We start from the raw sequence: 12,257 nt of genomic DNA, 5'->3' as shown, positions 1-12,257 counted from the left end.
AAGATGCTTCATAGAGTAATCAAACAAAATGTGACACTGAGCCAAAGGAGACATGAGGACAGGTGACAGAGGTAGGTTTTAATGAGCATTTTAAAGGAGGAAAGAGAAGCGGAGAGGTTTGGGGCGGGGGGGGGGGGAATTCCAGAGCTTGGGGCTTTGACAGTTGAAGGCATGGCAAATGGTGGGGCAAAGGCAGTGGGAGAGGCACAAGAGGCCTCAGTTGGAGGAACACCGGTTTCTCGGAGGATTGTTGGGCTGGAGGAGGTTACACAGATAGGGAGGGATATGGACATGAAGAGAATTTTAAAATCGCCGTTACTGGACAATGTAGGTCAGCGAGGATGGGTGAGTGGGACTTGGTGCGAGTTCGGAAACGGGCAGCAGAGTTTTGGATGACTCCAGTTTATGGAGTGTGGATGATGGGAAACTGGCCAGGAGAACATTGAAAGAGCCGAAAGCAAAATACTGCGGACGCTGGAAATCTGCAATAAAAACAGAAAATGCTAGAAACACTCAGCAGGTCCGGCAGCATCTGTGGAGAAAGAAACTGCGTTAATGTTTCAGATTGGGTTATCGACATGAAACATTAACTCTTTCTCTCTCCACAGATGCTGCCGGACCTGCTGAGTGTTTCTAGCATTTTCTGTTTTTATTATTGGAATAATCGAGTCTGCCAGTAACAAAAACATGGATAAGCCGAGGCAGGGGTGGAGATGGGTGATCTAAAGGTCGAAGTAGGCGGTCTTGGTGATGGAGAGTAAATGGGATTGGAAGCTCGGCTCCGGGTGAAGTAGGATAGCGAGGTTGTGAACAGTCTGGTTCAGCCTGCAATAGTGGCCAGAGGGGGGGAAGGAATCATTGGTGAGGAAACGGAGCTTGCGCTCCATGTGGAGGTGCCCAGCCATTGCTGGATCTACATCCATTGAGCAGCGTATCCAGAAAAACATCAGCTTAAAATGAGTTTCATTGGTGCTCTGATTATTTAAAACCCCCTTTTTCCTGAATTGCAGGTATTCAATTTGTTTAACAAGTGCTACCGTTTTTTAAAACCCTTATTTGCCTGTATTGGGGAATTTTTTAATTGCATTTCTAGAAGGAAATTGATGTGTTCATCCAGTGCTAAATGTGCTTCCCAGCTGCATTAATAAATCAAAACCTCTTACAAATATTGGAATAATCAGACAACGTTGGTGATATTTTCCTTTTCCAATCTTGATTGAACCAAAAAGGGTTGCCCTCCCCTCCCCCAATGCTATTGGCACACTTTTAAGTATCTTTTGAAACTTTTGTTTTTATGAATTTTCTGGTTCATCAAGATAGTGCTTCATGAAGAATGGAATATTTCCCATCATTTCAGGTGCCCAGTATCTGTCTCAAGGTCCAGGTCAGGTACAATATGGTTAGATTTCGAGTATAGATCCCTCTTCTACCCTAGCAATGTGCTGCAACACGCAACCTTAGTAGAGCACCCCCCCCACCCCCACTGCAGCTAAGTGACTTAATCCATTTCCTACGCCAGTATTTTGTCACCTCCGAGTAGGTTGGGGGCATGTTTGTGCTGTGGGCCCGTGTCGATAGGAACTGGGTTGAGAATGCTCAAAGGCATTTCACATAGGACCCTTGCAACCAAGTGACTTTTGCCCTATTAGTCTGAACCCAGCTCTCAGAGGTGAAAATAAGTCTTTACCCACCTTTTATGAATTTCAACCTCTCTGCACCGATACTGTTATCTTATCCTAATGGTGTAACCTGTCTCATTCTTCCCCAATATCCAGGTGTTGACAGACTGCGTGATGCAGCTTAGGCAGCTTGACACAGAGTCTGACAATGAAGATAATGGGTGGGATAAAGAAGTGGATGGTGAAGTGGCTAATGGTGAGCTGCCAGGTAAAACCAGTGCACAAAATCTGACCACTGTGTTGACTCTATTCTAGCACAGCGATTTACTCCAGTGCCCTGCTAAAGGAAGGGTGGTGTGGATTTTAGTGCCTCTATAAAATGCTCGGCTACCACAGAATTTGAATATTAGAGGTTTAAACAAGCCAACTCCTCCCCAGTGGCTTTGTGGATAAATGTACCAGACAAAGAAGGCCTTGGGTTCAATTCTCGGTATCTGCTGACTTTGCAGAGCTCAACAACAACTTGCATTTATATAGTGCCTTTAATGTAGTAAAATGTCCCAAAGCGCATCACAGGAGTATTATCAGACAAAATTTGACATCAAGCCACATAGTAACATATTGGGACAATTGATTAAAAGCTTGGTCAGAGAGAGGTTTTAAGGAGCGACTTAAAGAAGTGGAGAGGCGTTGAGGTTTAGGGAGGGATTTTCAAAGCGTAGAGCCTGGATGGCTGAAGCACAGCTGCCACTGGTGGAGCGAAGGAAATTGGGGATGGTCAAGAGGCCAAAATCGTAGAGATCTCTGGGCTGGAGGAGGTTACAGAGATGGGGAGGGGTGAGGCCATGGAGGCATTTGAACACCAGGATGAAAATGTTAAAATCGTGGCGTTGCCAGACCAGGAGTAAATGTAGGCCAGCAAGCACAGGGGTGATGGGTGAACAGGACTTGGGTGTGAGTTAGGATACGGGAAGCTGGGCACTAAAACTGCCATCGGTGCCCTTGAGCTGGCGAGGAGAACAATTGGGCTCAATTCTCACATTTCTAACTGCTATCCGGCAAGGCCTGATGGCAAGTGCAGGTGTTTATGGACGCACTTCCTGTCCGATGGCTTGCTTCCTGTTAGGATTTTTGGCCACACTTTTGCATCAACATTTACCATTTGAAATCGCTGTGTCACCTGTCATGAAGTAGTGGCAGGCTCTGTCCACTAGGTGACTCTGCAGAGCAAGTTCACACAGCCGCGCCTTGTTGAAAAAGCCTTGTAATAATCAACTGACTAGAGGCAAAGTCACAGGCAATTTTCTAATATATTTAAAATAAGAACAGAAATTTCAGCAAATCTATAGCAGATTGTTGGCATCTGAAAAGGGAACTGACAAATTAGTGTTTTGGTAGTGACCCTTTGCCAGAACTAAGTGTCAGTTTGACTCCGTTGGAAGCACATTTACCTCTGTCAGAAAGTTGTGAGTTCAAGCCCCACTCCAGGGACTTGAGCCCATAACCTAGGCTGATCCTGCCTTGCAGTACTGAGGGAGTGTTGCATTGTCCGACCAGCCTTTAAACTGAGGTGCTGCCTCTGTTCTGATGGGTCAGGTGAACATTTAAAATCAATGGGAAGAAGAGCAGAGTTCTCTCAGTGCCTGGACTGTTATTTCTCTCAACCCATAACAACCAAAAAACAGATGAAATAGTCATTGATCTCATTGCTCTTTGAGGGATCTTTCTGTGCACAAGATGGTGTTGCATTGCCCAGCTAATAACTGCCTCTGCACTTCAAAGGAATTCATTGCATGCAAGGTGCATTGAGAAGTTTGAGATACATGATGAGTTATTGTATAAATACATTAATTTTTTTCAATATTTTAAAGCACTTGCCGTTTTTACAGTCTGAACTCTTCTTTCTTTAGACAAAAGCAAAAGGACAAAAATTAAGATTCAGCAAATGATGGATGTTTCCAGGGTGAGTTGTAGGGAAACTGTGTGGTGTGTGTGTCGCCAGCGCTTTTATTTAGATGGCACTATTGTTACTGGATGTGTAGGAGTGTCATTCTCTCTTTGATCTTCCTCTCAAGGTCAAAACCACCTTGAAGATCATTGAAGAGGAAAAAGACCATTTCCAAGCCAAACTGACAGATGAAATAAAAGCTAGGCATGAACTGGAGGGTAAGTTTTTGTTGTTGTTGTTGTTTTGTGTAAATGTGAGTGAAAGTTTGACGTACAAATAATAATGAAAAACCTGATGCTGAACTTGCAGAATATTTTCTCTCTCATTGGGGGTGCTAAGGCTAGTTGTAGCCTCTCTCTGCTCCCCAGCTGAGGTCGGCTAATTCAGCACAGAGTGGGGAATCAAACCTGGGATCTTTCCTGTTCTGCATGGCTCAGCTGCACACTGGGTGTATAGCCGCAGAGCTGTCGGGAGAGCCAATTCTTTCCCATTTTTGTCTTTGTTTTTGCTTTTCTTTTTCTTTCCCATTAGTTCTACAGATCAAAAGAGAGTTAGTTTCATACTGATGGAGGGAGAGCTTGCCAGTATGAGTGAAATTGCTCCATCATTTATCAGGGCTACACATCCCTGGTTTTAACCAGTGTTTTGGGGATTGAATTCCATCGTTCCATTAATATTTCTGTGAACATTGTAAATCAGTGGAATTGTTTGTCCTTCCTGAATTGAGTATGGGTAGGTCACACCACCATCAATCTGAAACTACCAACCTGTAGTAGCAATTGGATAGAGACTGATCGTGTGACTAGTGTGTGATGTTGATTAAACACAATGGAATCAGTAACTCTAATGCAAGCTATGCTGTGCATCTCCTAGTTGCCAGTTACAAAACAGGCTAGCAGAAGTCTGGGATGAGATTGGCAGCCCATTCTACATACGAACATGCGAATAATGACGGACAGGAAAAGACCTCCTGGTCCATCCAGCCTGTCCGATATAATTGTCATGTCTTGCATATCACAATATGCACAATGCAAATACTCCCCACCCCGCCATGTAATTTCCTAGGAGAGGAGAAAAAACAGATTTAGAAACCCCAGACCAAAGGGGGTGGGGGAAATCTAGAAAACTTCTCCAACCCCTTTAGACGATTGAAACTAGTCCAGGTTCCAACTCTGGCCTTGCTGAGAACTGCATTCTGTGAAAAGACTGGGATGATGGAAGAGAAGGACAAGAAAATACAAAATAACTTGTCAAAAAGAATCCCACTTACTTTCATTTAAACTTCCTTACACAGAGCAAATTAAGCAGCTCGAACACAACTTCGTAGCCACTGGGACAGAGAAGGCGAAGCTTGAGAACGAATTTAAAACCATGCAACAGAAGCTGGAGATCCTGACTGAGCTCTACCACCAGAAGGAGATGGCCCTGCAGAAGTAAGCCTGCGATTCACTAACAGCACTTGGGATTATCACTAGAAGAATGAGGGTCAAGTTGGGAATGTTTTCACATTTGGGTATTTGATGCTGTGCCACAAGTGACTATTGACAGAAAGTATAACATTTAAATGGGAGCTGGATAAGTATTTAAAAAGGAAACATATAAAAGGATGCAGGGAGAATGGGATTAGATGAGAGAACTCCCTGGCTCCTCTTCGAAATAGTGCCATAGGATCTTTTATGTCCACCTGAGGGAGCAGACTGGACCTGGGTTTAACATCTCATCAAAAAGACGGCACCTCTGACAGTGCAGCACTCCCTCAGTACTGCACTGGAGTGTCGGCCTAGATTTTTGTGCTCAAATGTCTGGAGTGGGACTTGAACCCACAACTTTCTGACTCGGAGGCCAGAGTGCTGCCCACTGAGCCACGGCTGACATTGTTGGGTTAATGAGACTCTCCACATGCTCAGTGGTCTTGATCCATTGTCCACTGGACCCATATTTATGGATATTTAAACAAGGTTAACATGATCATATATATTGTGAAAATTGGCTTGGTAGAACACAGTGTCAGTACTATAGTTGATCTTCAGTAAATTGCAGGATTGGGGGTCAGCGCCATTGTATGAGTTGATGATTGGGATGATGTTTGAGAGCCATCTTAGAGTTCCAGCGGGAATGTCCTGAAAATATTCCATCTACTGAAGACATTAAACACATGTTGGGGTACAATTCCACAGGCGCCTTCCTCCTCTGGTACCTTGCCCAAATGGCCATTCTGTGTGTGTGCGTGCGCTGTCTGGCCATAAGCAGCAGAGCCGAGCCCTATCCTGTTCCCACATAGGGTTAGGAACAAGAACCCATTCCCTCTCCCTCTTGGGCAATGAGGCCAATTGTAGCTGCTCTGGATGAGGACAGCTACCCCGGCACAGACTAAAAAATGTACATGGCACCATTGACCTCAGTTACTAACCCTTAGGGGGATTAAGGGACCCTGACTGTTTTTTTGTTCTCTTCCCTATCTTAGTGGCTACAAGACCAGTTGTAAGAACCTACTGCTCCCTTGAATGAGATTAGCCAACTCTATGGGCTGGAAATCAAAGCTGGGACTGACTTGCTCTGTGTGGTGCAATACGACACCATATTGTACTTCCACCCTCTGAGCCACCTGGGCCATCAGTGGGGAGTTATTGTCCCTGTAGTTTCTGGTTTGGGCTGCTTCAGACTGAGAACTGATTTCAGTTACTTGTTTTCTGTTCTTTTTACTCTGATTAGGTGACTTGCTGCTGGAGGCTACTGGTGATTTTCTAAAAATGAAGTGTATTAGAAACGGTTTAGGATCAGTGATGGGCCTCGTTAGATCAGGATATAACTTCAATTTACTGGTTTGCCTATTTTTACTTTTTCCCCTCGTAGGAAGCTGACCCAAGAAGAGTGTCAGCGTCAAGAGAAAGAACTGAAACTATCTGTGGCTGATGAAAAAGCGCTTCAGGCTGTTGAGGAGGTGAAGATGTACAAGTGAGTAGCTTTATGGCTTCTCATTAATGTGAAAAGCGAGTGCATTATAGGAAAGAACTTTCATTTATGTAACTCCTTTCATGACTGGGATGTTCCAGAGTGCTCCACAGCCAGTGAAGTACTTTTTGAAGTGTAGTTGTAATGTGGGAAACGCGGAAGCCAATTTATGCACAGCAAGCTCTCACTAACAGCAATGAAATAAATGACCAGATAATATGTTGGTTGAGGGATAAATACTCCCCAGCTCCTCTTCAAAATAGTGCCGTGGGATCTTTTGTGTCCACCTGAGAAAGCAGGTGGGGCCTCTGCTTAAGATCTCATCTGAAAGGTGGTACCTCCGACAGTGCAGCACAGAAGTGTCAGCCTAGATTGTGTGCTCGTGTCTTGAGTGGAACTTGAACCCACAACCTTCTGATTTGGGCGAAAGTACCACCAGGGCTGACACCAGAGAATAATGACCCTCCTGATGGCTCAGTATGTTTAGTACAAGTTGTTATATACTGTGTTTTTAATACTGATGGTATTCCCTCTGTTTAGTACAAGGTGTTATATAATACTGGGTTTGTACATACTGATGGTGACATGAAGCTTGTCATTCATGTGGAAATGACTTATGAAATAATACTGGACGGCCTGTTGGTGGCGCTGTCCAGGGAGAGTATAAATACTCTGGCATGGGCCCAGCTTGCTCAGGACATTCTTTAACAGGAACTAGTGAAGGACACAACTTGATCTCCATGTTGAAAAACAGTTGATTAAATTGACGCAAGAAAACTACTCGGCACTTGGTCTGAGCTTTAATCAACTGTTCTTCAACATGGAGATCTAGTTGTGTCCTTCACTAGTTCCTGTTAAAGAATGTTCTGAGCAAGCTGGGCCCATGCCCGAGTATTTATACTCTCCCTGGACAGCGCCACCAGTAGGCCGCTCAGTATTATTTCCTAAGTCATTTCCACATGAATGACCAGATTCATGTCAGATGGTATACCCTCTGTTTATAAGGCATGGTATAATACCAGCTTTCGTATACCCCAATGGGTTGCCATCGGTTTATGCCTCAAGTCAACCATTTTGAGCCATCCTCCCTGTAGGAAGCACCACTGTTTTATTTGATGCCTTAGTTGGTGCATGGCTGAATTTGGGATCTGAGCACATGGAGGACCCTGGATATAAACCTGCGTCCACCATTCCATGGTGCAGTGCCTCGGGGTCAAGATCAATAACTTGGCAAGTGAGGTTTTAAATTGTGTGGGAAGATAAATGTACCAGTGTATCTTAATATTTGACCTTTTCCTTTTTGACGTGTTTACTCCTGGGAACATTTGTGCTTTCTTCTTTTTAACTGAATAAAGCTTGGGACTAAGTCTGTTCAAACCCAGTTCAATGGATAGTTTAAAAAAAAAAAAAAAGTGCAAGTTCCAAACGACTCAAAAGGGTTAATCTGCACCGTTTCATTTCGGTGATGTGTGCCAGTGGCAAAACACTTGCTTTGGGTGTTAGATCAGTTCAAATCTAACAAAAATATCACCTTATGTAATGTGCCATTAGAAGTTGTCCAAATCCCACAGTAATAATTTGATGGGCATGGTGGGAGGGGAATTACAAGGTTGACACCGATGAGGGAGGTCATTTGGCTCATCCTACTACATCCATCCAGGTACAACCACCTGCTCCCTTCACTCCCCTCACCCAAAACAGCTGTATCTGTCTTGTCTCAAGTGATTCCAGGGCTTTCACCATCACTACCCAGCCTGGAAATCCATTCCATGTGTGGCTCACTCCACGTGTGATGAAAAACTCGCTGACTCTGCCTGTCATCATTCTGAATCCTTGTCCTGCTCTCTGTGTAATTTGGAATGGAGTCCCGGATTCACCTTTTTCTACACCCTTTACAATCTTGTACACCTCCTGAGCTCTGCCCTGAGTCATCTGCTTTCAAGAATAAATAGCCCAAGTTTCTCCAGCCTTTCCACTCAGTCCTTTGGCACACAGGATCAGTCTTGGCCGGCCTCCCATCTTCCGGCCTCCATAAACTTTAGGTCATCCAGAACTCTGCTGCCTGTGTCCTAACACGCACAAGTCCCATTCATCCATCACCCCTGTGCTCGCTGACCTACATTGGCTCCTGGTTAAGCAACGCCTTGATTTTTAAAATGCTCATCCTAGTTTTCAAATCCCTCCATGGCCTCGCCCCTCCCTATCTCTGTAACCTCCTCCATCCCTACAACCCTCCAAGATCTCTGCGCACCTCCAATTCTGGCCTCTTGCTCATCTCCGATTTTAATCGCTCCAACATTGGTGCCTTCAGCTGCCAAGGCCCTAAGCTCTGGTATTCCCTCCCTAAACCTCTCTGCCTCTCTACCTCTCTCTCCTCTGTTTGATAATGCTCCTATGAAGCACCTTGGAATGTTTTACTACTTTAAAGGTGCTGTATAAATACAAGTTGTTGTCTCATGGCCTGTGTCCCTGCTGCCTCTTAGTCTATTTGCTTCCCTTGTGTATATGCAACCAAAATTGGACAGAATACTCCAGATGTGCAGTCTGTTCAATGAAGCCTTGTCCTACCAATATGATCCTTGGCTTTCTTTCACATTCATCTAATTAAACTTTCAACCATTTTTTAAAAACTGCTGCACTGTCTGTACCTTCTAGATTTCAATGCAGTCGGACTGCTGGGCATAGCTACAGGAAATTAGCTGCAAACTGGCTGAAAGTGTCAATGAGTCCCAAAGCTTTCTCACTTCTGTGTTTTCCCATCTACAGTCCTTGCTTAAATTGGAAGAATTCCTTTTGCTTTGCTAATGGTCTCTCTTTCTTTTTGACTTATTAGACAAAGAATTCAGGAAATGGAGGAAGAGCTGCATAAGACGGAAAGGTCATTCAAAAATCAGGTAATGGGGAAGGGTGTCTAGTGATACCTGCTGATGGGGTTGAGTCTTCAAGATGTGTGTTTGGGAAATCAGAGACTGGTGGTGTAATGTAGATGTTGCTTTTTGTTTTTAAACCTGGAGTTGTGGCTTCTAGCTGGGGTACAATTCCACAGGTACTGGTGGCCCTCTTGTACCTCGGCCAAGTGTTTGTTCATGTCTGAGCCAAGTGTTTTGGCAGGCTGTTTGATTATGGAATGTATCATGGCTGAGCTCTTTTTTTTACGTGACATCCAAATCCACACACTTTCTAGCAGACAGCCACTGTGTAGACAAATCCAGAGCTAATAACACAAAAGAAAATCAAGTTGAATATAGAGTGCAAGAGAAAAGAGATTAGACTCCATGCCTTTGTCACCTCCAGACTCGACTGTTCCAGTGCTCTCTTGGTCGGCCTCCTATCCTCCGTCCTCTGTAAATTACAATCGGTCCAAAGCTCTCCTGCCCTTATCCTATCCCATGCCATTCCCCTTTGCTGACCTACATTGGCTCCTGGTCCCCTGATGCCTCCATTTAAAATTCTCAACCTTGTCTTTAAATCCATACATGGCTTTGTCCCTCCCTATCTCTGTAACCTCCTTTAGTACCACAACCTACCCCCACCAGCCCCAAACATTACGCTCCTCTGATTCTGACTTCTTGCGCCCTCTCCCATCACCCCACCATTGGCACCCGTGCTGTCAGCTGCCAAGGCTCCATGCTCTGGAATTCTCTTCCTAAACCCCTCCGCTTCTCCACCACCCTCTGCTCCTTTAAGATCCTTCTTAAAGGTCACTACTTTGATCAAGCTTTTGGTCACCCCTCCTGATATCTTCTCCTTTGGCTTGATGTCAGTTTTTTTTCTCCTCCTTTATGCTTCTGTCAAGCGCCTCGGGACCTTTCTTCAACATTAAAGGTGCTATATAAAGGCAAGTTATTGTTGAAGAAAGACTATGAAGAAAGTCTGGTAGATAACAAAGGGAAATAAGATTTTATAAACACCTATAAAGGAAAAATAGTTAAAGAGTAGCGCCAATTAGGGATGGTAAAAGAAAATCTTATGGAGGATGAAGGCATATTGAAAATACCAAATGAGAACTTTGCCTTTGTTTTCATAGATGAGTGTGGTAGCGGGAATGAAAGGGTACAAGTGGAGGAGATGGAGCAATTGGATAGAATAAATATAGATGCAGAAGTAATGGGGGGGGGGGATACTCCTGGAACTCAATGGGAAAAGCACTGGGCCCTGGTGGCATTCACCCTGGAATGTGGGGGAAGTCTGAGGCTCTGACCTCAATCTTTCAAACATCCTTGGATGTGGAAGTTGCACCAGAGGGTTGCCAATCTCTGTTCAAAAAAGGGTGAAAGAAGATAAACCAGATAACTATAGACTAGTTATCCTAATGCTGGTTATGGTAGGTAAGCTTCTAGAGGCCATTATAGTAATCTGGGATGTTATGATTAAGGGTATCCACCAGGTGGTGCTGTAGCCAATGTTGCTGCTAAGGTCAGATGTTTGCTTCCTGTGAAGGTCAGCAAAGGTGGAATGCCAGGATGCAGGCATGATGTTTGTTACTCTGTTTGTTTAATAAAATACCCGTACTAGTTCCACGATATCGCCTCTTCGAGTTCTTGTTCCACTACATGGATTTATCACAGCCATATTCTGCAATAAAATTAATACAGACTGCAAAAGACCATAATTAAGAGCAGTCAACTTGGATTTCTGAAAGAAAAGTGGTATCTGACAACTTTATTAAATTTCCTGAGGAAATAAGCGAGTGTATTGAGTCAGGAACAAATTTCCCAGGGTTTTTCCTGAAATTATCCACAGGTTTTCTATCTTTGTTTTTTGCCTCCCCTCGGAGTTAGCATTACTCACAACTGGGGAGCGTGCCGCAGGGATCCTCTAACAAAGTGAGCTTTGAAGGGCCTGGTGGTCTTTTTGAGGCCTCCTTTTCATATATTTTTATGGATCTAGTGCCCTCTGCTCTACCCTACCCTAATGGTGCCTCTGCTGAATACATAGTGGAGATGGTTTACTGATCAATCACTAGTGCAGTGGACACTCATCACTTTTTTATTTTCCCCTCCCTTCTTTAATGTAGCTTTCTATAGTGAACCTCAAATGGATGCAGGCATTTCATAGATTTCCTTTTTACAGCTACTGCATTCTTCAAACAAATGTTTTCTACATTTTATTTTCCAGATTGCTTCACATGAGAAGAAGGCTCATGAAAACTGGGTGAGTTTGATGTTTGACTTGTTGCCCCAGATCAGAACCATTGTCTAAAGATTGGATCTTTAGTTTTCAGTTAATATTCCTTTGCTTTCTGCCCACAAAAGAATGATTAATCTGTAATAGCGGCCTGGTTGGAGAAATGTTCCTCTACTTGGATAGCATTAAACTGTGGTCCGAGAACGCAATATGTGTTATAATGGCCTGTGTTACCAGAATGTGTCCTTGCTCTATCTACTGAATTTCACCCCAGCCCCCCAATTTTGGTTCCTCCTTTACTAAAGACACCGCCTTGTGCTTTATTTCCCATTGAAGCTTATAGCACAGAAGGAGGCCATCGGGTCTGTGCCGGGTCTTTACGAGAACAAGTCTAATCCCACTGCCCTGCTTTCTCTGCCCCACATGGCCTTGTATTTATTTTCTGCTTTAAATATTTATTCATATTTCCCTTAAAAGATGCAGTGGTCTTGGCATCAAGTACTTGTGGCAAAGAATTTCATGCTCCAGCAACCATCTGTGGAAATAAGTTCCTCCTACCCCTCTCTTAACTCGTAGTAAAACATTTAAATTGCTGATTCCTCATTGTTGGA

General features: G+C 44.0%; 1 protein-coding gene across 1 annotated transcript in view; it reads left to right on the top strand.

Annotated features, from left to right (window-relative positions):
* The window catches only part of mia3 (MIA SH3 domain ER export factor 3), a gene marked incomplete at its 5' end in the record, with an annotated part of 69,386 nt that overhangs the window by 42,711 nt on the left and 14,418 nt on the right, over window positions 1–12,257 (top strand). The window contains 7 exons of the mRNA XM_085998243.1: window positions 1,776–1,887; window positions 3,530–3,582; window positions 3,695–3,785; window positions 4,862–5,000; window positions 6,421–6,522; window positions 9,353–9,413; window positions 11,638–11,673. Coding sequence (XP_085854369.1) covers window positions 1,776–1,887; window positions 3,530–3,582; window positions 3,695–3,785; window positions 4,862–5,000; window positions 6,421–6,522; window positions 9,353–9,413; window positions 11,638–11,673 — 594 coding nt within the window. The remainder of the gene's footprint in view (window positions 1–1,775; window positions 1,888–3,529; window positions 3,583–3,694; window positions 3,786–4,861; window positions 5,001–6,420; window positions 6,523–9,352; window positions 9,414–11,637; window positions 11,674–12,257) is intronic.

The sequence above is a fragment of the Somniosus microcephalus genome, chromosome 9, assembly GCF_052327205.1.
Source record: "Somniosus microcephalus isolate GS21.2 chromosome 9, FLI_Smic_1.0, whole genome shotgun sequence".
In the NCBI taxonomy this organism is placed as follows: Eukaryota; Metazoa; Chordata; class Chondrichthyes; order Squaliformes; family Somniosidae; genus Somniosus; species Somniosus microcephalus.
This window is presented reverse-complemented; position numbering and strand designations above follow the sequence as displayed.